The following is a 21397-nucleotide window of genomic DNA, read 5'->3' as shown; positions in this document are numbered from 1 at the left end:
TCTCCCTTTAGCCAGTTCTAATTAGCTTCTTTGATCTTTTCTCCCAGTCGCTCCCTCTAGCTTATTAATTACATTTCTCCTCCATGAATGTTTTCTGTACTGGCTTTGTCTCTCTAGCCAGAGAAGCTGAGAATGAGGATGTAGAGCCACTCAATGGGAGGTGGTACATTCTTTGTTCCTCATCACGGGTAGCCCCCCGCCCCACTTCTAAGAAGCCTGAAACCCCAGGGATTCTTTCTTAGCAGAAAAGTAAAAGTAATAATGTTCATTAAATAGTATATTATGATAAAAAAAAAAAAGCTGACTTCAGAGCAGCTTATTCACCAGTTTGCTTACTAAGTTTGGGTTTTTTGGTGAAAAAAACTCCAGACCACTGGCTCTTAGCCCATCAGAAAACAAACCCACTAATGCTGGGATAAGATGCTAGCTGTTTACACTCAGTGTAGAAGAGGCTTTCTAATTTTGAGATTCTAAAACTGCTACAAATATGTGTCTTTACATATCTTAGCAACTGGAAATCTCTTTCTGCAACAAATAATATGCTGATCAATTCTTGACTTACTTTAATTCACCTTTCTGATAGTGTTATTTCTCAGAAGTTTGTTTGGTGAGGTAAAATTGTTGGGACCCTAAGCAGAAAGTGGCTGTGTTTGTAGACTCCGAGGAAAATGCAGAACTCTCTGAGTTTGGGGGGAGAGCAGATTTTAGAAGGTCCAGTGAAAAGTAGATATAATATCTGAGCAAGAGCTTCGAAAGGAAGGATGACTCATAGTCTGATAAATGAAATGTGTTTAACACAGTCAAGGAACTGCAAGGAACAAGAGAGGAGACACCTAAAGAAACCAACATGGCTGCATGGGGAGCACTTAGAGTGGAGCTTTTGACTGAGATAAAAAAGGGGCCTATGACCAAGAATAGATAGAGAAGAAGGGTAGGATGTAAACCCCTGAGAACACTGTCAGGAATACCAGGTGGGAGAGATTGGGATGCTAATAATAAAGGACCTGCCTGAGCAGTTAGTGTTCAGAGTGAGAGGAATGGCAAGGAAGGCGTTCAGCCACCTGCTTCAGTGAGATGATTCAATGTAGCAGATAAAGAGGGGGCATCTCCATCTTCTGTTCTATTTCTATTTTGCCTTTGACTTCTCCTTTAAGGAGAATGGCCTTCCTGCTAAAAGGAATAAAACAAACATAGTTAAGAGCCTGAGCCCGAGAATACAAGGAAGAAGGAACACTTGTTTCTCTAAATTAGTTAGGGTCTGAAAAATCAAGTAAAGATTATGGCCATCATCATGAGGTGTGTATGTGAATCTTTTATGGCATCACGTGGGTTGGGAGAGAAGCAAGGAGACAGGATGGGGTAATTGTTTTGGTTTGCAGCATGTTTTATGAGCATTTCTAAAGAGAAGAGATGACCTCTCGGAGATAGTATGAGTTTGGTAAAAATGGGTCTTGCCAGATTAGTTTAATCTGTGATGCTCACAAAAATTAGGGGATATTTCAAAATAAATATGAAGCTATAAGAAAGCCCCTAATTTTTGTGAGCAGTATATCTTTCTTTGCCTTCTCCTTTCCCCTCCCTCCTCTCCTTCCCTCCCTTCCTCCTCTTCCTCCCTTTCTTCCTTTTTTCCTCCTTCCCTCCCTCCCTTTCCACAGAAAAGTACATAAATCTTTCACATACCACTTAATAACTTAATGTACCTATATAATTATCACCTGAGTCAGGAAATAGAGCTTTATCAGCACCCTAAAAGAGTCCTAATTCTAATTTCCTTTTCAGAAAGATTTGCCAGCCAGGGAGAGTAGATCAACCTTATACACAGAGGGAGCTTGCAATTCAAGAAAGCATTTGACAGAATTTCACAATAATCTAATAGGTCAGGTAGAGAAATGATGATAACGACATGTGGATTTGTAGCTGTTTGAACACTCAGACCTAATAAATGTTTGTGTGTAAATGGCTCAGTGTCAGCAGAGCCTTCACTGTAGCGATGTGTCAAAGTGCTTGTGTCAGACCCTGTTCTGTCCAACTTGCACGTTCAGATTCTTATGTGAGTACATGGAGGCAGATGACACAGATCACAAGGGATAACCAGCATGTTGGATAGCGTGACAGAATGAGAACCCAAAAGAACAGTGTCAGGCTAGGAAGAAGGGCCCAGTTAGCAAAGTGACATTTAAAATTTTTTAATGAAATGTTTAATTTTATAAATAACCATATTCATGTTTTAAAAATCTTAACACCCAGAAGCAAATGTATGGCATTATATCACCCATACTGTTTGTAACTTGCTTTTTGTCTGCTGGGCTGTGTTCAGGGCTATGTTGGAGAACCCTTGGCTCTTCAGCAGATTGTGTGAACAGCCTCCAGGGATTTGAGGTAGGCAAGCCCAGTGTGAGTCAGTCTGTGATACTGCTATCAAACACCTGGATGTGGCCTGAGGCATTGTAGAGTGTCCGTAGGGCAGAGGCACTTGGGCCCACTGACTCTGACCTGGCCAGGCTGGAGCCCTGCAGGTAGGTATGGGTACCACTCTGCAGGGATTTGTTGGTACGTGGAGCACATCTCATAGAGCATTGTCAAGAAGGCAGCTCAGTTAGAGCATCTCCCCAGTACACCAAGGTTTTAGGTTTGATCCCCTAATGAATGCGTAAGTGGGTGGAACAACAAATTGATGTCTCTCTCTCTCTCTCCCTCCCTCTTTCTCTCTAAATCAATAAATATTTTATAATCCTGTTATAAAAAGAAGGCGGCGGCAAAGGATTTTCAAAGTCACACTAAGAATGACTGCAGGTTCCCAGGATGCCAGATTGTGAAAGGGGAACTCTCTCTGGACAGTCAGTTGTTTGTAAGCTTCAGAAGGGCTGACCTGTCAGAGCAGAATCAGGCAACCCTCTCTGTGTTCAGAGGATAGACTTGGGACTAGTTGGTATGTTTCATAAAACCAGATTTCAGCTAGGCATCAGAAGACATTTCTCTAACAGTTACGAGGGTTTAAAACTAGCATTAAAGCTGCCTTGTTCAATGGTTGGCTCCCTACTGCTCTGCAAGCACTAGGCAGCCAGTTATTACAGATGCTATACCAGAGAAAAGGTTGGGCATTGGGTCTAGTTACCCCAAATGCTGGTCCTCAAACCAGTACAAGGCCTACTGATAATCATGTGGAGCATTTAAGAAAAATCAGATTTTTGAGCTCCATCTTCTGAGATGTTGATTCAGTATGGGTAGGGTAAGGGTTAGAATCATGATTATATTTTATTTTATTTTTATTAAGTGAGAGGCAGGGAGGCAGAAACAGACTTCCACATATGCCCGACTGGGATCCAACCAGCAAGCCTCCTACCAGGAGATGCTCTGCCCATCTGGAACTGCTGCTCTGTAGCTTGGCAACTGAGCCACTTGAGCGCCTCAGGCAGAGGCTATGGAGCCATCCTCAGAGCTCGAGGCCATCTTGCTCAAACCAAGCCATGGCTGCAGGAGAGGAAGAGACAGAGAGAGACAGAGAGTGAAGGGGGAGAGGTGGAAAAACATATGGTTGCTTTTCCTGTGTGCCCTGACCGGAAATCAAACCCGGGACTTTTACACGCCTGGTCGACTCTCTACCACTGAGCCAACCGGCCAGGGCCAGAATCAGGATTTTCAAAAAGTTTCCCACATGCTCCTTGGAGAAATGGCTGGTTCCATGGCAAGTGCAGGAAAGATACAGTATCTGTAGCTTGTATAAGAACATCTTGTGTGTATTGTATAATAAATATGTATTTTCCAATGGCTTTAGGCAACCCCTGTGTTTTGGTCATTGGACCCCCACCAGGGTCGCGACCCACAGGTTAAGAACCATTGTGCTAGAGAGTAAGAAAGTGTTCAAAGAATGATGGAAAAAGAGACAAAATTATCCCTGATAATTTCAGGGATAATTTGAACATCAAAATAAGTAATGGCAGAAATGGATTATAACCCATAGAGTAAATAAGAATCCATACTGATACAAATGAATGAATGAGTGAGGAAGGAAGAAGGAAAACCTCTTCTTTGAAGTAGAATGCCCACAGAGAGAAGAAACAAAGGAGTTTGAATATCATCATGTGACAAGCATCGTAGTAATTATTTTAAGCAAGAATTATTGACGAATGCCAGACCTAGTTTGATGATGAACTGGCTTCATATCTCAGTGTCTCCCTACAAAATCTTTATTAATTTCAAAGAGACAAATAGTATCTTCATAGTGGAGATACCGGGCAGATGCCACCCTGACCAAGAAATCAAAGTGAACACCACCAGTTGTGGGCCTGATATCACGTGCCTCCTGTGTGATGCACTAAGAAAGACATTACATTGCCTTTGTGATATTCTGCCAACATGCGTAACCTTCATCTAATTTTGACAAAAAATTTAGACGAGTCCAGACTGAGGGACATTCTACAATTGACCTGTGCTCTTCAAAATTGTCAATGTCATGAAAGACAAAGCCTAAGGAAAGAAATGTCAAGGAAACTTAAAAGATATTTAGTAAAATGTATCATGTAATCCTGAATTGGACCTTGGGCCAAAATTATCTTTTTAAAAGTATATTCTAAAAAGTTGACAAATTGTGAATATAAATTATGTCAATGTTAAATTTCCTGATTTTGATCATTGTACTATGGTTATGTTCTTGGGAAATACATGCTTGATGCATTTAGGAGTAAAGAGGCATCATATGTGCACCTTACTCTCAAATGTATCAGAAAAGAAAAAAATATGTGTGAATAAGTATATAGAGAGAAAATAAAAAAGCAAATATGGTAAAAAGTTAACAGTTTTTGAAATGACAATGTGAGTTTTTTTACTATTTTGCAACTTTTCTTTAAGTTATTTTTCCTGTCATTTTCTGTAAATTTTTTTTTTTTTTTTTGTATTTTTCTGAAGCTGAAAACGGGGAGGCAATCAGACAGACTCCCACAGGCGCCCGACCGGGATCCACCCGGCACGCCCACCAGAGGGCGACGCTCTGCCCACCAGGGGGCGACGCTCTGCCCACCAGAGGGCGATGCTCTGCCCATCCAGGGCGTCGCTCTGTTGCGACCTGAGCCACTCTAGTGCCTAGGGCAGAGGCCAAGGAGCCATCCTCAGTGTCCGGGCCAACTTTGCTCCAATGGAGCATCGCTGCGGGAGGGGGAGAGACAGAGAGAAGGAGAGGGGGAGGGGTGAAGAAGCAGATGGGCTCTTCTCCTGTGTGCCCTGGCCAGGAATCGAACCCGGGACTTCTGCACGCCAGGCCGACGCTCTACCACTGAACCAACCGGCTAGGGCCTGTAAATTTTTTTAATGTTTATTGATTTTAGAGAGAGAGGAAGGGGGGGGGAGAGAGACAGAGGCAGAAACATTGATCTGTTTCTGTACATGCCCTGACCAGGGATCAAACCTGCAACCTTTGCATATCAGGATGACACTAACCAACTGAGCCAGGGCATTTTCTATAATTTCTTAAGTGCTGTTTCTAAAATTATTTAAGGGAAAATTGTGCCCAGGTGATTGTGATGCAGAGCTGTTTGAGAGCTACCAGATGTCTGTTAGGAAGATTCTTTGGTGCCTTTCCTTTGAGGCTCCCTTATCTCTCGAGAGGTAGGGAGATTGTGTGTGTGTGTGTGTGTGTGTGTGTGTGTGTGCGCGCGCGCACGCACGCTGAGTGTCTGGAACAAGATCCCAGACATACCCTTGTGAGGGCTGTCATTGTGGTGAATTGCAGGTATACACATTTGCTTACATAACTTGGCTTCTGGTTGCATCTGTATATGAACAGGTCCAGTGATACTCCTCCCCTTGCCCAGTATCAGATGGAACTTCTGAGGAGCCCAATGTGGTTCCCTCCACATTTAGGTGTGGTACAAGGCTTGTTTCCTGCTAGGTGTCTTGTTTCTCCTGAGGGCTTCACTTTTATGTGGAAGAGTTGTATGTGGCATTTATTTTTCTTGGTGAACGTACTCTATTTTTATTCAAATTGGTGATTGTCCATATCTTGATTGATTGATTGCTTAAACCCATTAATCCTAGGTGGCAGGCTAGTATAGACCCCTAATGAACCTACCTGTTTCAGGATTATACATCCTGTAAAGGTTTTGTGTTTCACAGATGATCCAGGCCACACACTAGGGCACAGACAAGGTGAGGCCACCAGAGGACTCTTTCTGGGCAAGAAGGTGAACATGTACAACTTCATCCTGTAGGATCACAAAGGACTGGAAGCCTGACCACATATCCCCTGAGACGTGCCCCTTGCCCTACTGCACAGCTTCTTCTCTGGAGCATTTCAGAACAATGGCGGTTTCCCCCTCTGTTACCAAGAGGTTGAAAAACAATAGTATTGTTCTACAGAGAAATATTGAGGACTCGTGAGAGAGCACCTACCCCGGGTGTCCCCAGAGTCCCACAGCTTGGACTGGGACTCTTGATGACAGGTGCTCTGCTTCGGGGTTTCTACCCTAGTGTTTCCTCAGCCCCCGTCTAACCCGTCAGCCTGATCCTTCCTTCTCATCCCAGAGCTCTGCCTTTTCCAGTTTTTCTCCCTTTTTTTCAACCCTTGTTGTTGCAGTTCACCTCAGCAGGATTTCTGTGTGTTTTCTGTTTCTGTGCACACATCCCTGGTGCCAGCAGCACCTGCGCTATGGCCTTGTGACCTGCACAGCTGGACAAGACCCCACACTGGAAAGGGCCTGGCTGGGTTTAATGCTCTGCCCTTGTCATCTTGAAATTCTGTTGAGTTTTTGAGCAGGGTCCCACATTTGCACTTTGCACTGGACTTGAACATGATGAAGCCAGTGCTGAAAGCCAGGGATGGAGAAGGGCAGCTCCTGGACCTGAGTGGGCAGCATTCTCACGGGCCCCCGGCAGGTTTGGCTGCGCTGTCTGAGATCAGCTCATCCACCCCTACCCCTCCAACACTTGCTCAGCTTTGGTTAGCTAAAATATGACCTCTGACCCTTGCCAGATTGACCACATAGGTCACCCTGACCCAAATGGTTTGGTTTCTGCAAATGCAATCACTTCCATTGCTACAACCCCACCCCCCAAGATTTACAGAGTAGCAGCTGCTGCTGTCCCTCTGCACACAGGCAGCTGACTCGCCTGCTGATTGTGAACATCCCAGTAATCCAAGTGCTAATGGTATTTATTCAGTCCAGCCTGCTTAGCCCTGAACAAGGTTTATTCTCATTTATCTCGTCGGAGACGAGCTGCGTCCTTAATATCTTTCTGTTGACTTTGAGCACACCAGCGCACACTGATGTCACTAGGAGGCTTTCCAGGCCCCTGCCCTTTTAACTCTCAAATCCCCCACTGTCAGGACCCCATCTTCCAGCCAGCAAGGACCCCCAAGCCCCACTGCAGGCAAGGGGTGTAGCTCTAGTCCAGATTCTGGAGACTGGGAGGGGGATAAGGCCAGTTATATGTGCCTGAGGCATCTGGGTTGAATAGAGCTCTGTTCTCACTATAATTGTCTGGCCTCTGTGTAGCAAATCCACTCTAATTATAATCTTTCAGTCACAAAGCATTGGCTAGCATTTTGGCATTATTAGCTATTATCTCTTTAACACAGGGTAGTTTTAGCTCTGCCTTATGTATAAGACACTGAAATGAAGGGACCTGCCCGAGGTTATCAGTCATGGTGCACAGAATTCTCACCAAGGGCTCTCCCAGCCCTGGCTCGTGAAGCCCCACTCTGAGTTATTTTGGGCATTTCTTCTCCAAAGGCACACAGCAGTGAGTATTCGGAGCCCAGTGCAGAGCTGCCTGGAGAGAGGGGCTCTGAAAGCCTGTTGGTGTCTGACCTTCTGGGCCTCATTGCTCAAGAAATGGCTAACTCTGCTGTCCCTGTTGGCATGGGCTGAGTGCCATTGGAAATGCGAGTCTTGTCCTGCCCTGCCCTGCCTCCCTCTGCTGCTCCCTCAGCCCCTTGCCTGGGCTACACTAAAAGGCTGTTTTCAGAGTATACTGTATGGAACCCCACAAAGTATTCGTGGAGCCACTGAAACCCAGAAGCCTGTGGTGGAGCCCAGGTTTATATGGGGGCCATTTAAGTTGGAAAGGCCAGGCAGGCGTGGACCCATGGCTGCTGAGGCCACTTGGCTACAGGCCCACATTTGGCCCATGGTCCCGCTCTACTTACCCAGTGTAAGGCCAGTGGCCACTGCCATAGCCAGGCAGGTTCACATTGGATTCGGGCAGACTGTAAAGGAACAGTGGAGCCAGAAAATGGCCATTCCGTTTATTAGTCTTGTACTGGTGGACAAGCAAAGAGGCAGGGAAGACTACTTCCCTTTCTCTCAGGGCTCCCAAGCCTCTCAGCACTCCGGACTCACTGGACTCACAGACCCCCACAAGCAAAACAGACTAGGCGGAAATACCCCTTCTTCTGCAAACAAGAGCAAACAGTCGGCAATTTGCAGCCTGCCACCCTGAGTGCAAGCACCACAGCCTTTCACAGACTACATACACATGGCACTGCCCAGGCCAGTGCAAAATACAAGTGAACAAACCTACAGCCCAACAGCCAGGTCCTTGAGGATTGCTGCAGGTGAAACAGTCAATTTATTGCCTTATGAAAGGGATTGCATCAAGTGACAGAAGGTATCAAGCTTTCTCTTTTTCTCTCTGGTTTCCCTCTCCTGTGTATTAAACTATATTCTCTCATACTCTAAATGAGTCCAGTTTGCATAGAGGTGGACCTGGCTGCTGCTGGCAGTTGTAGGTGCTCTTGGCTTTCAGCCACCAACTTGTGGGGAGAGAACTTGTCTCTTTCCTGACTTCAGTGTAGGAGACTGAAGGGCTCCGACGGCTAGTCCTGGGCGACCCACTGAAACTAGGGTGATGGGGGGCTCTGATGGGCCAGCACTGAGCCACAAGCCCTCCCCTGTAGTCTGGGGAGTTGGGACCCACCCCATCAGGATGAGAAGGAGTAGGAGAGGCAGCAAGGAAGGAAGGGAAGGGTGTCAGTGCCAGGCGGTGGGGAGGAAGGGGTGCTGGGCAGGTGCAGGCACATAGCTAGAGCTGACCTGTCCTGGGAGTGGTGGCCAGTGCCTGCTTCCGAGGGCCCCCTAGCTCATCTCCTGTCCCTGTTGTCACTGTCCTGAGACTGCTTCTGTTTTGGGGCTCTCTCTGGTGCCTCTGTGCCCTGAAGGCACTTGTTTCCGACTCCCCATTTTGCCCTGGGTGTGAGCTGAAGAAGAAGGAACAGGAGCAGGTTCCACTTACTGGGAAATGTCTGGGTCCTGTGTTGCCCCTTCTTGGTCCCAGACCTCCTTGGCGCCACGACCAGCCTGGGTTCCTGCTGTCAGGTGAGCTGCACCTCTCAGCCCCACCCATTTTTCATGATGCTCCAGAGAAGTCTTCCAAGATGGTCTCCTTGTCTCTACTCCTAAAATCATACTGTTCCCTGAGCACCTGCCTTTTCTCCTCTCCACAGGTTGTCCTCACCTGTACTCTGGCTTCCTGCAGTCTCACCTCTCCCATATAGCCCTCCTGGCTCTTGTGGAATCCCCACAGACCTTAGGTTCAGAGCCACCTGGTCTAGCCTCAAGTTACGTAACCACTCATTTATTCATTCACTCTGAAACCTGTAAGTAGAGTCTGGTGCCGGGGCCTCCCAGATGAGTGAATCCTGGCTTGTTCAGTGTTGAGTGGTAGGCTGAGCTTCCCCAAGGATCTGCCTGAGCACTTGCCTGGCAGGGGATTGCCTCTCCATCTTTCCAAGGTCAGAGTCGGCCCTCTCTAACCTACGTTGGGGCTCTCATGGACAAGAAATACCAGGGAAGCCATATCTTTTACTGGCTGTTGGCATCTTTTTTTTTTTTCACTGCCAGTCAGCTTATTCTTTCTCTGGAGGATCCCAGAGATTTGCCTACACTGTACGTGCCCACCTCCTTTGTCCCCAGTAGTTTGTTTCTCGTTGTTTGTGCTTTGGTTCCCTTTAGGGGTTTAAGTCTTCTCTCCCCTTCTGCCAGGTGAGATCTGGGCAGGCAGAGTCCACGTCTTCTGCATGTTGTCTCTCCCCTCTCCCAACACTACCTTCTGTTGGTGATGGGCTGCTACTCTAGGAGGTGCCCAGGCTGATCCTTGGACCCAGTGTGCTCAGGCCAAGTCTCCTTGGGTGTGCGCTCTGTTCCTGAGCTCTCATCTTGTCTTCTCAGATTGACTGGGTGACTGTCTCGTCTCTGGGTCTTGTTCTTAGTAGATCTGTAGACAAGGAAGCTTCAGGATGTTTTTGGAGGAACTTGTCTCTGCCACACTGCAGTCCCATGAGGAAGGGGCTCATCAGTGGAGATCCCTGAGGCTGATGCGATGTTGGGCAGCATTTGATGTTTGTGTGGCCGTTGTCTTTTCCTAGACCCTGCCTGTTGCGGGTGAGCATTCCTTAGGCTCACGATGGCAGAAACAGCCCTAATTAGCTCACGCTTGGATGAAGCAGCTGCTTTTCTCAGGTTGGGGGAACAGGGGCCGGGGAGAGACTCAGCTCCTAGTGCCCCACACATCAGCACCCACCTGCCTGTCTGGAGAGGATCTGTCAGCCTCTCTTCCCCAGAGACCCCAGCCGATTTCCAGGCTGCTCCTCAGACACGAGTGGAGTTGCAGGGGGACAGGCTGGCACCCACCCTGCATGCCCTTTCTGGCTCAGAGGGATGCAGAGGAATGCAGGCACTTCCCATTTTACAACAGGAAAGCTGGCTCAGTGTGCTATGTCTGCTTTGAACCTTGAAGCTGGTGCCTCTGGTAGGAACAGATGGGTGGGCGATCTAGGACTCACTCGGGCCCCATTACTGTGCCATTCTGCCAGCATTTATGGAGTGCCTACTGTATACCACGGCCTCCCTACAAGCAGCAGTGTGCACCAAGAGCCAACTCCCTCTGATTTGTCTACACCCTGCCTCATTCTCCAGTATGCCATGAGGACCCCTGCCAAGGTTGGGGGTTGGCAGCAACAGGTGTTGTACAGGTCTCTGGGGAGCTGGTGCCATACTAAGGCAAGGCAGCCAGAGTTTGGTGGAGACTTGGTACCCTTTGTGGGCTATCTGACCTCTGCCCTTGCCCCTCCCCTTGCTGCTAGCCTCAGGTTTGTTATGTGCCTGCTGTTTTTTTCTGCAGCCTCAAAAGTGGGATGAGGGAGCCCTGACCTGCCTCAAGGGCCTAACGACATAAATCCCTGTATATGGCACTTGCTTCTTAATTGATCACTAATTTGATCTAAGAAAGCAAGGATTCTGAAAAAGGGTGCCTGCTGGGGTTCCCAGCCATGGGAACCTGCCTGGCACCCCACCCTAATGGAGGACTCACCCTCCAGGCCCCAGCATCTTTTTATCTAGGAGGGCTGTGCTTGAAATGTTTGTTTGAAACTCATTACTTCTGCTGCTGCCTAGAATGGGGAGAGGAGTTTCAGAGGCAGCTCTTGCTTCTGAGTGTTTTAGCATTGCCTGCTTGTTGGTTGGCACAGTCATGGTTGTGTATGTGTGTTTATTCATTTATTCCCTAGTGTCCAAGGTCCTGTGACATGGGAGGCTCTGTGCTAAACACTGAGGAACAGGGCTAGAGAAAATTGCAGTATCTGCTCTCATAGAGGGGAGGGTCTGGTGGGAAGCACCGGGTTGGTTCTGATTTAGGATCTGTGTAGGGGTTCAGAGGCTCCCTGGATCTCGTGCTTTCTTCTTCCTTTCCTCCCACAAGTGTGTACTCCACCCAGGAGAGAAGAATGGTTCCCTGCCCCTAGGGCCTGTTAGTAATTGTCCCCCAGTGTGTGATGTGCCTGCGATCACGGGCACTGAAGGAGGAGCAGCCAACACTGGTGTGGGGAACATGGAAGAAGGCTTTCCATGGGAAGGACACTGAAGCACCTTTAGCATCGGAATGATCTTAAAATGGTAGAAGTGATTTTCCTTCTCAGGTCACCCCAGTCCACTGGCTACTGGGGTGTGGGAGACTGGCATGGGGGCACTTGGCCCTGTCATCTGTGCCATAGGTCATTGTACCCCGGTGGATCCAGACTAATTAGTCTCCGTTTCCCATCTAAGTTCTAGCTTGTCCAGGGTGGGGGTCCCTCCCCCCACCTTGTATGGTTTGTTTCTCCCCAGGGATGGCTGGTGTGGTGTCACCCCTAACCACCCAGATCCCTGACTGGGCACAGTGGTGTTGCCCCAAGTTGGTGAATAGGGGCAAAGTCATGCTTTCTTGTGCTTCCCCCCACAGCAACCCAAAGGTCCAGGTAGAGGCCATCGAAGGGGGAGCCTTGCAGAAGCTGCTAGTCATCCTGGCTACGGAGCAGCCTCTTGCTGCAAAGAAGAAGGTGGGTTTCTGCTCTCTTTCCCCTGCCCAGCCCCAACACCCGTGGAGCTTGGAAGGCACAGGTCCCTTTCCAGACAGTGCATGTCACCCTGGGGACCTGAGTGGCCATCTGCTGGGTCGCATAGGGGAGTGGTCCCACTCATCAAAAGCAGCACAGACACATGCCGAGGCATATAGAGGCCTGGATGTAGCTCCCATGGTGTGGTTTTGGGTCCCACACCCTGGCTTTCTGCAGTAGGCCTCCATTTGTCCACTGGGTGATGGTGAAGGTGTTTGACATCTCTGCAGGCTCTCCTAGACCCGGTTCTGGGCTGTAGCTGCCCCTGAGGGTAGTAGGTGGAGGGAGGATGAATGGGAGCTGGGCTGGGGTAGCTGGAGCACCTCCAGCTGCCTTTTCTGGGCTTTGGGGCTGGGCTAACTCTATATGGCTCCTCACCTGTCTGGATCTGCACCATCCCAGGTCCTGTTTGCGCTGTGCTCCCTACTGCGACACTTTCCCTATGCCCAGCAGCAGTTCCTGAAGCTGGGGGGCCTGCAGGTCCTTAGGAGCTTGGTGCAGGAGAAGGGCACAGAGGTGCTGGCCGTGCGTGTGGTCACCTTGCTCTACGATCTGGTCACTGAGAAGGTGAGTGCTGGGCCTGCCCTGCCTCCCTCTCACTTTGCTTTGTGTTCGCTTCTGGCTGTTTGATCCAGCTCCCTCCCATGTCTTCCATCCATCCATCCATCCCTTTATCCTCACTGGAAAGTGCTCTGAAACAAACATGCCAGTCCTGAGCTAGGCAGACAGGGATGCTGTGGGGTCCCGGCTCAGGACTCCGAACCCAGGATTTGTGAGATGTCAGAGAGGATGTCTTGTGCAAAATGACTGTTGAGCTGAAATGTGAAGTCTGCAGAGGAGGGGAAAGGGAGGGTGCAGGCAGTGGCCAGAACAAAGTGTGCGGGCCCAGGATCAGCGTGATCAAAGGCCAGAAATAGCCAGGATCAGCCCTTCATTGAGTGAAGGTTATTTGGCTGAAGCATAGGGCGGGTGATGAGGAGCAGGTGAGGTGGAGCAGCTGTGTCTAGGAGCCATCACAGCAGCTGGGAGACCAAGGAGCCAAGGGCTGGAATGATGCTGAATCTCAGGATTCTAGAAACCCGGAGTTGCCTACTGTGGGAGCTTTGGTTCTGGGCGGGGGCTCAGAATGGCCACTCTGGAAGGCCCTGGGGACCCCAGGTGCTTGCCACCTGGAGGAGACTTAGTATTCAGCCCCTTTTATCTTTGTGAGCCTAAAAAGTGTCTTAATTAGGGAGAGAGAAAGCCAGCCAGGCCTGGATTCTTAGTTCAGTGGCTGCGGAGAGCACTGGCAAGGCTTTCTCCGCAGCCATCTCAGGCCACCCTCTCCCCAGAGCAGAGCGGGCAGCCTCCGGAACCGCTGCCTAGTGTCAGAGGCCGAGGGCCCTGCCTGCACCTCCCCCCCCCCCCCCCCCCCCCCCCCGTGCTGTGCTGACAGGGCTGTCCGTTGTTGCTTCTCTGTCAGCTATTGCTTTTGTGTGTGCTCGCCCTCTCTCTGTGCCTCTATGCCTCAGCCTCTCGGCCTGTCTCTCAGTCGGTATCTCTCTCGCTTTCTCCGCACCCCTCCCCTTGCCTCCTTTAAGCTGCAGAAACCTGGTTTCTCGGAACAGCAGGCAGCCACGCAGCCTCACATCCAATTAATAAGGCCCAGGCCCAGCTGACACCCTGGGAGTTGGCCAACGAGCCTGGACAAGGACTTGCACATTGGCTAGAGAAACTCATCTTCCTGTGTTGTCTTGGGTGACTCTTCACTGCTCCCAGCCTTGGCATGGTGGGCACTGACATTGGCTCATCTCTGGAGTGACACTGGGCTGTGTCGCCAAGGTTGCCCTGAGTCAGCCGGCCTGGGAGCCTGCCTTTGAGCCCTTGGGGTGCTGTGAAGACGAGGAAGGGACTGGTGTCTCTCCGCAAACAGTGCAGGGACAGCCACACTCCTGCATCAGAGAGCTTTGGGACAGCTATTAGCATGCTCTGTGCTGGGGGCAGTCAGGGCCTCTCTGCTAGCTTCCTCAGAAGGAGCGAAGAACTAGCCAAAGTGGGGGATGGGTTGTGAGCTTCTGAAGGTGCAAGTGTGTCAGGTTGTCATTGGGGGTACAGGTCCGCTGGGGGGGCAGCAGCTGAACTGCAGGATTACCCTGGGAAGTGTGGGCCCTCCTCTGACCATGGTGCTTGCAGGGATGGGTGCCTGCCTGCGGTCGGCAGCCCACATGCCTCATGCAGCTGAAGGGCCACAGGATGATCCACCCGCTGGTTCCTTCTGCAGGTGTTGACTGGGGGCCCTGTCTGGCACTGTGCCCGTCCCTGGCCCCTGCCATCCTGGTGCTTTCAGGCAGACACTTACCAGAGAGAGACTCACCAGAGCATGTAGGCTGTGATGGCTATGATCAGCTCCTTGGCCTCTTCTGGGGAGTCGGGAGGGCTGAGATCTGAGGGGTGAGTTAAGTTAACTGGGGAGTTGGGTTGGGTGAGAGTATGCTTCAGAGGGGGAGCTTGCACCCACAAAGGCCCTGGGCAGAGGCAGTGTGACAGGTGCCAGAGTGCGGGCATGTGGGGGCATGAGGCCAAGTGCAGGCAGGGGCAGATCCTGCGGGACCTCAGAGTCCCAGGGAAGAGACTTAGCCTTTATTTCTTTATTTTTTTAATTTTACTTATTGAATTTAGAGAGAGGATAGAGAAAAAAGTGTTGGGAGGAGCAGGAAGCATCAACTCGTAGTAGTTGCTTCTTGTATGTGACTTGACTGGGCAACCTCGGGGTTTTGAACCAGAGACCTCAGCATTCCAGCTCAATGCTTTATCCACTGTGCCAGCACAGGTCAGGCAGGGACCTAGTGTTTATAATCAGAAATACCATGCTGCAAGGGGCTTGGGGCCAGGCAGCACCGTCGGCCACCAGAGGACTGGAGGAGGTAGGCTGGGAGTCGGAGGCAGTGGACTGCACAAGTGCAGTGAGGAGCAGGGTGCACGGCGCAGAGCCGGGGTGTGTTTTGAAGGTGGGGGTGGCAGGAATCAGGGTTAGGGTAGGAAAGGACTGCCATACCCCTCTCAGCCCTTTTTATCCCAGCACAGTGACCCCTGCCCCTCCCCAGCTTCTTCCCCCAGCCCTAATGGGCCCTAAGGCCATCAAGTGGTCTACTGTGGCCCCTGATCTTTCCTGGACTTCCCTTTTGCCCTCTCTGTTCCCTGTGCCTCATTCTTCACTGAAGTTAGGGCAGAGACTCCGTTCTTCTTGCAGGTACATATAGTATAGCCCCTATGGGCCATGTCCGCCCTGGCCAGCCCTGCTCCTGTATAGCCTTCTCTGATACTTGAAATAAGCTGCTAACCTGTCAGGGTTCAGGGGTTTGTTTCCTTTCCCATCTATGCCGGCAGCCCAGCAGGAGTGGTTCCCACAGTGTTTTGCTGATGGGCTGGGTTTCTGAAACAAACCGAGCGTATTACTTACTGTTACTGCCCAAACTTTCCTCAGCTCCCCAGACCCTCAGCATACAGGCCACCCTTCTTGGAGGAGTGCCAGGGCTCTGTGTGTTCTTTGTCCCATTGTCCAGCATAAGCTGCCATTCTTCAAAATGAATTGGGCCCGGGCCTATTGTTGCAACCCTCCTGTGTGTGGACCCTCCACTCCATCCTAGTGCACTTGGGCAATTCACATTTAACCCTCAAGACTCAGGGAAATGCCAAACTCCCCTGTCCCTGTTCCTCACCCCTCTGAGGGTGCGGTTTTCTTTTTCTTTCTTTCTTTTTTTTTTCATTTTTCTTAAGCTGGAAACAGGGAGAGACAGTCAGACAGACTCCCGCATGCGCCCGACCGGGATCCACCCGGCACGCCCACCATGGGGCGACACTCTGCCCACCAGGGGGCGATGCTCTGCCCATCCTGGGTGTCGCCATGTTGCGACCAGAGCCACTCTAGCGCCTGGGCCATCTTTGCTCCAATGGAGCCTTGGCAGCGGGAGGGGAAGAGAGAGACAGAGAGGAAAGCGCGGCGGAGGGGTGGAGAAGCAAATGGGCGCTTCTCCTGTGTGCCCTGGCCAGGAATCGAACCCGGGTCCTCCGCACGCTAGGCCGACGCTCTACCGCTGAGCCAACCGGCCAGGGTGGTGCGGTTTTCTAGTGGTGGTAATGATGACCGTGTTGCTGATCTAGCTAACACTTGAGGAGGTGTAGATGGTGTAGTAATACATGGGATTGGAGCTTGCACTGTTGGGTGTGCTGTGTGTGCTGGCCACTGGCTGCATGTTCCCTATTGCTTTGTCCTCCCAACAGTCCTGAGGGGTTCTTTGTCTCCATGTAAGAGATGATGACATTGGGTCTTAGGGAGGCTAAGTGCTGGTCCAAGATCATCAGCTATCAGTAGTGGGGCAGAAATTTGAACCCAGACTGTCTGCCTCCACACTATGCTGCTGGACTAAATTTATCATGCTCTTTAGGAATTATTCAGTTATGTTTTATTCTCCTGCTAGACCCAGAGCTCCTAAAGGACAGAGACAGTTTCTCCAGCATCTGGCACACTGCACAGTTGTTCTGAATGGATGGATGGACAGATAGGTGGATGGGGAATATGTGTGAAGTGTGAATCCTGCTGGCCTTCTCCCATGAAGGGCCTTTGAGGTCCAAGGGAATGAAGGAGGACTCACGCTCACAGGTCAGCCACATGCTTTCACATCTGAAGGGCAAAGCTGACTGCTGTGTGTGTTCTCTCCTCCCCACGTCACCCTGGTACCTGGCCATGCGGATGGCAGATGTTTGCCGAGGAGGAGGCCGAGCTGACCCGGGAGACATCCCCAGAGAAGCTGCAGCAGTATCGCCAGGTGCAACTCCTGCCAAGCCTACGAGAACAAGGCTGGTGTGAGATCACTGCCCACCTGCTGGCCCTGCCTGAACATGATGCCCGGGAAAAGGTACTGCAGACACTGGGTGCCCTCCTGGTCACCTGCCGGGACCACTACCATCAGGACCCTGAGCTCAGCAGGAGGCTGGCCAGTCTGCAGGCTGAATACCAGGTGCTAGCTGCCCAGGAGCTCCGAGACGGTGAGGATGAGGGCTACTTCCGGGAACTGCTGGGCTCTATCGACAGTTTGCTGACAGAGCTGAGATGAGTGGCCCTGGACGCTGGGACTGAACTGGAGTGCTACTGGGAAGGCTGAGAGGTCCCAGCTTGGATGGGTTCTTCGGGAAACAGCAGGCAGGATGGAGGACTTCCCTACTGGGGTCTGGGCATCAGCTGGGCTGTGCTGGGTTGGCCATTAAATGGAGACATGAAGGCCATGCTCTGTGTGTCTACTGTGTCTCTGTGCAGACTGGGCAAAGCTCTGTGGGCTTAGGTGGGTCAATGTGTGAGAGATCCCTAAGGGTCCCTGGTGACAATCTTCATATTTAGCTGAGGGCATCTAGTAACAGGCCCCATCGGGAAGGATCTGGGCTCAGGAACTGGAAAACCCAGCCTGATTCCTCATTTGTCAAAGGGTGAACTGTTTTGTTTTTAGCTCTTAGTTCTTAAGGGTGAACTGTTAAATGAGAGAAAATGAGCATAAGGATAACCCCCGTGCCTGGCACCTGTGCTGTCCCTTCCCGACCCTACTGTGACAGGGGGACTGGGGGACTATCTCCCTGCCCCGTTGCCCGTGTACACAGGTAATAACTTCGAGGTGCTGGCCCTGGCAGAGGGAGCCTGAGGGCATCACCACATGCAGCGATGCTGTATCAGCCTGGGCAGCTGCTGGCTGGGCTGAGTGATTGGTGCTGGGCCTGGGTGGTGGGCGATGCTGTGGGTGGCTTGCTGCACTCTGGAGGCCCTTGGGTAGAGGCCTCACGGTGCCCTTACTCCTCCTCTTTGTCCGTGCTGAACTGGGCAGAGCCCAAGAGGCAGCCTCTGAAGCGGGTTGTGGAGGGCATCTGAGTCTGACAAGTCCTGGCCCCCACCCTAGAGAGGCTGGGAGCCTGCTGCAGGTTGCCATGACAACCCCGGCTCTGGGCCTTCCTGATTTGGATTCTGGTGCATTTGTTTATCAGCCTTTCCCAATGCACCAGAGACTCACTCCTGCTGCTCAGGCAGCCCCGCCAGCCTGCGTGTAGTAAACTCCTCATCCTGGCCTTGCATGTAGAAATCTCAGCGTCACTGAACTGAGGGGAAACTGAGGCCCAAAGAAACATGGGGTAGTGGGTGGCTTACTTCCCTGCAGTCCCTTTGCTCAGCCTCAGACCTTCTCCTGCTCAGCCCATGCCTGAGCACACAGGAGGGTTGGGAGGGGCTGCTGCCTGCACAGAGCCCTCCCTGGAGGGCAGGAGGAAGCAGGGGCCTATTTCCCCAGGGCCGGGAGCCTCCGGTGTCCGGCAGAGCAGGGATCAGACCCAAGGTCTGTCAGGTATTGGATACTGCCTCACTGCCTTTAAAATCTCTCAAAAGCTTTCAAAGTACACTTTATAGATGAGAAAATCATGGCCCAGAGAGACTAAATGATCTAAGGTCACACAGCTTGTGAGTGGCCGAGCTGGGGGATGCTGGGCTGCCCATGCTGCGGAAGGCGTGCATGCGCAGTTCAGAAGGGAAGGATGCGTATGGGGACAGCAGGGACGGAGGGCAGGAGGGCGGCAGGGCAGGGCTGGCTTCAGAACGGAGGTGCTGGGGCCTGGCTGAGGCCAAAGTCAAGAGTCGCTTTAAAGATGGGGTCAGCAGATTCTGCAGGTGGATTTGAAAAAAGGGGGAAGGTGAGGCGTGGGGAGGCACGGAGAGCTTGGGTTTGGGGCCGAGTCGGGTCTGGGCTTCATCCTGGCAGAGGTGAGCCCCGAATCAGGTGTGCTTTGAGCAGGGCCGGCAGGAACGTGGGGAGCTGGGGAAGGAGACCCTGTGAGACCCGGGGGTACTCTCTAGCTGGGGCTGGGGATCCCCAGGGCCCTTGAGTCCTCTGTAACTACCAGGGTCTGATCTGGGATATGGAAGGGGTCTCCTTGGAAGGAGTACACTAGTAAAGGTCAATTGTGGACCTCTTCTCCCTTCTGGGATGCTACAGAAAAGGGACTTGGGCCATGAGCTCTTAGATGGTGGGTGGTCCCTAGGGCCAAGGAAGAGCATCTGGGTCTGTGGTGAGGGAAACCAGGTTAGCGCCAGGGTGCTGAGCCCACAGGCCGGGCGTTGGGACTGCTGCTGCCTTCCTCTGGCATTGCATACAAACAAGTCATCGGGATGATGGAGTTGGTTCTGTAGGGTGTTCTCTCTGGCCTCATCCGGGTTCGTGCTGGGCCTCTGACTGCCTGGTCCTGGGCCATGTAGCAGACCCCCCCCCAGGAGACAGGTGGCAGTGTGAGCCAGGGTTTGGGCTCAGGTTGCTTGGGAGTGGGTTCTGATTGCACTGGTTCATCCGACTCTTGTCTGCAGGTCTAGAAGGAGCCCTTCTTTGCTTCCCCTGGAGTGCCATCCTGGGAACTGTGGCCAAGGAGTGTGACCTGGGTTTGATGTTAAGCAGGAAATTGGAATGGGGGAGTCACAGACCAGTACGGCTGCCTTCCTCTTCCCCGCCCCTCTCACTCTGTGGGGCTGCAGGCTCTTGGCCTTATGGCAAAGACTAGCTGAGAGCTGAGACTTGCTGACATCTCACAGGCTCTGGCTGATTGTTGGGTCCCTGCTCCTGGACTGGGCTGAACCAGGACCTCTGTGTGGGATGACACGTGGAGGTGGGTTGGTGGCCGTAAGTCCCCCATCCCATCACTGAGCAGGCTTGGTTTTTAATAATTAACTTGTTCATTCATTTTTTCACTCAAATTGTAGGGGTTTTGTGTGTGTGTGTGTGTGTGTGAGAGAGAGAGAGAGACAGAGAGAGAGAGAGAGAGAGAGAGAGAGAGACAGAGAAGGACAGATAGGGATAGACAGGAAGGGAGAGAGATGAGAAGCATCAGTTCTTTGTTGTGGCACCTTAGTTGTTCATTGATTGCTTTCTCATATGTGCCATGACTGGGGGGCTACAGCAGACTGAGGGAGCTACAGCATACTGAGTGACCCCTTTCTCAAGCCAGCAACCTTGAGCTCAAGCTGGTGAGCCTTGCTCAAACCAGATGAGTCTGCGCTAAAGCTGGTGACCTCAGGGTCTCGAACCTGGGTCCTCCGCATCCCAGTCCGATGCTCTATCCACTGTGCCACCGCCTGGTCAGGCTCAAATTGTGTTTATTGAGCACTTACTCAGTGTTAGGCCCCAGGGTTCTGAGATTAGTAAGTCATAGGCTCTGCTGTCAGGCAGCTCACAGTCTGGTGGGCGAGGCAGTTACAGTGTGACGTGTATGTGATGGGGGAAGCCTTGGTCTATTGGAGCCAAGGAGTCCCCTGACCTAGTTGAGGAGGTCAGGGAAAGCCTCCCAGAACTGGTAGTAGCCAAACCGAGACCTGACAGATGTTTGGAAAACAAACCAGGTGAAATGGAAAAGGATTTAGCCATAGGAAGAATAGGAAGGCCTGAGGTCAGGGAATGGTTCATTTGAGGAACCCACAAGTTCTGTAGCTGCAGGAAGCGATGGGGGTGAGGGTTCCAGTGGCCCAAGGTAGAGCAACGGGGTTAAGGGGACCACATTCTCCAGTGCCTTGTTAGCCTTGCCAAGGAGTGTGCCCTGAATCTGATGGAGCCAGGAGCCAAGGGGAGGGTTTTATGCATTCTCCTGCCTTCTTATTCATTAATTAATTCACAAAACAAATCTGATTTAGGACTAACTAGGAGCCAGGCACTGTTCCAGGGCATGAAGTGGTAAGTACCAGAGAGGGGTACATCTGCCCATGACAGATAAGTATATAATATGAGCCTGACCAGGTGGTGGTGCAGTGGAAAGAGCATCGAACTGGGATGCAAAGGACCCAGGTTTGAAACCCCGAGGTTGCCGGCTTGAGAGCAGGCTCACCAGCTTGAGCGTGGGGTAGCTGGCTTGAGTGTGGGATCATAGACATGACCCCAAAGGTCACTGGCTTGAGCAAGGGCTCACTCACTCTACTGGAGCCCCCCCCACCCCCACCCCCCCATCAAGGCACGTATGAGAAAGCAATCAATGATCAACTAAGGAGCC

General features: G+C 51.3%; 1 protein-coding gene across 6 annotated transcripts in view; it reads left to right on the top strand.

Annotated features, from left to right (window-relative positions):
• SIL1 (SIL1 nucleotide exchange factor) overlaps positions 1 to 17639 on the top strand; it is a 276662-nt gene extending 259023 nt beyond the window's left edge. For 3 of the 6 annotated variants that reach the window (XM_066272611.1, XM_066272612.1, XM_066272610.1), the window contains 3 exons: positions 12208 to 12304; positions 12764 to 12928; positions 17098 to 17639. In XM_066272611.1, the coding sequence (XP_066128708.1) occupies positions 12208 to 12304; positions 12764 to 12928; positions 17098 to 17454 (619 nt within the window). In that variant the 3' untranslated portion in view covers positions 17455 to 17639. The remainder of the gene's footprint in view (positions 1 to 12207; positions 12305 to 12763; positions 12929 to 17097) is intronic. The other 3 variants (XM_066272614.1, XM_066272613.1, XM_066272615.1) reach the window with 2 other exon arrangements.
• Positions 17640 to 21397: the final 3758 nt, after the last annotated feature.

Source organism: Saccopteryx bilineata, chromosome 4, assembly GCF_036850765.1.
Source record: "Saccopteryx bilineata isolate mSacBil1 chromosome 4, mSacBil1_pri_phased_curated, whole genome shotgun sequence".
Classification (NCBI taxonomy): domain Eukaryota; kingdom Metazoa; phylum Chordata; class Mammalia; order Chiroptera; family Emballonuridae; genus Saccopteryx; species Saccopteryx bilineata.
This window is presented reverse-complemented; position numbering and strand designations above follow the sequence as displayed.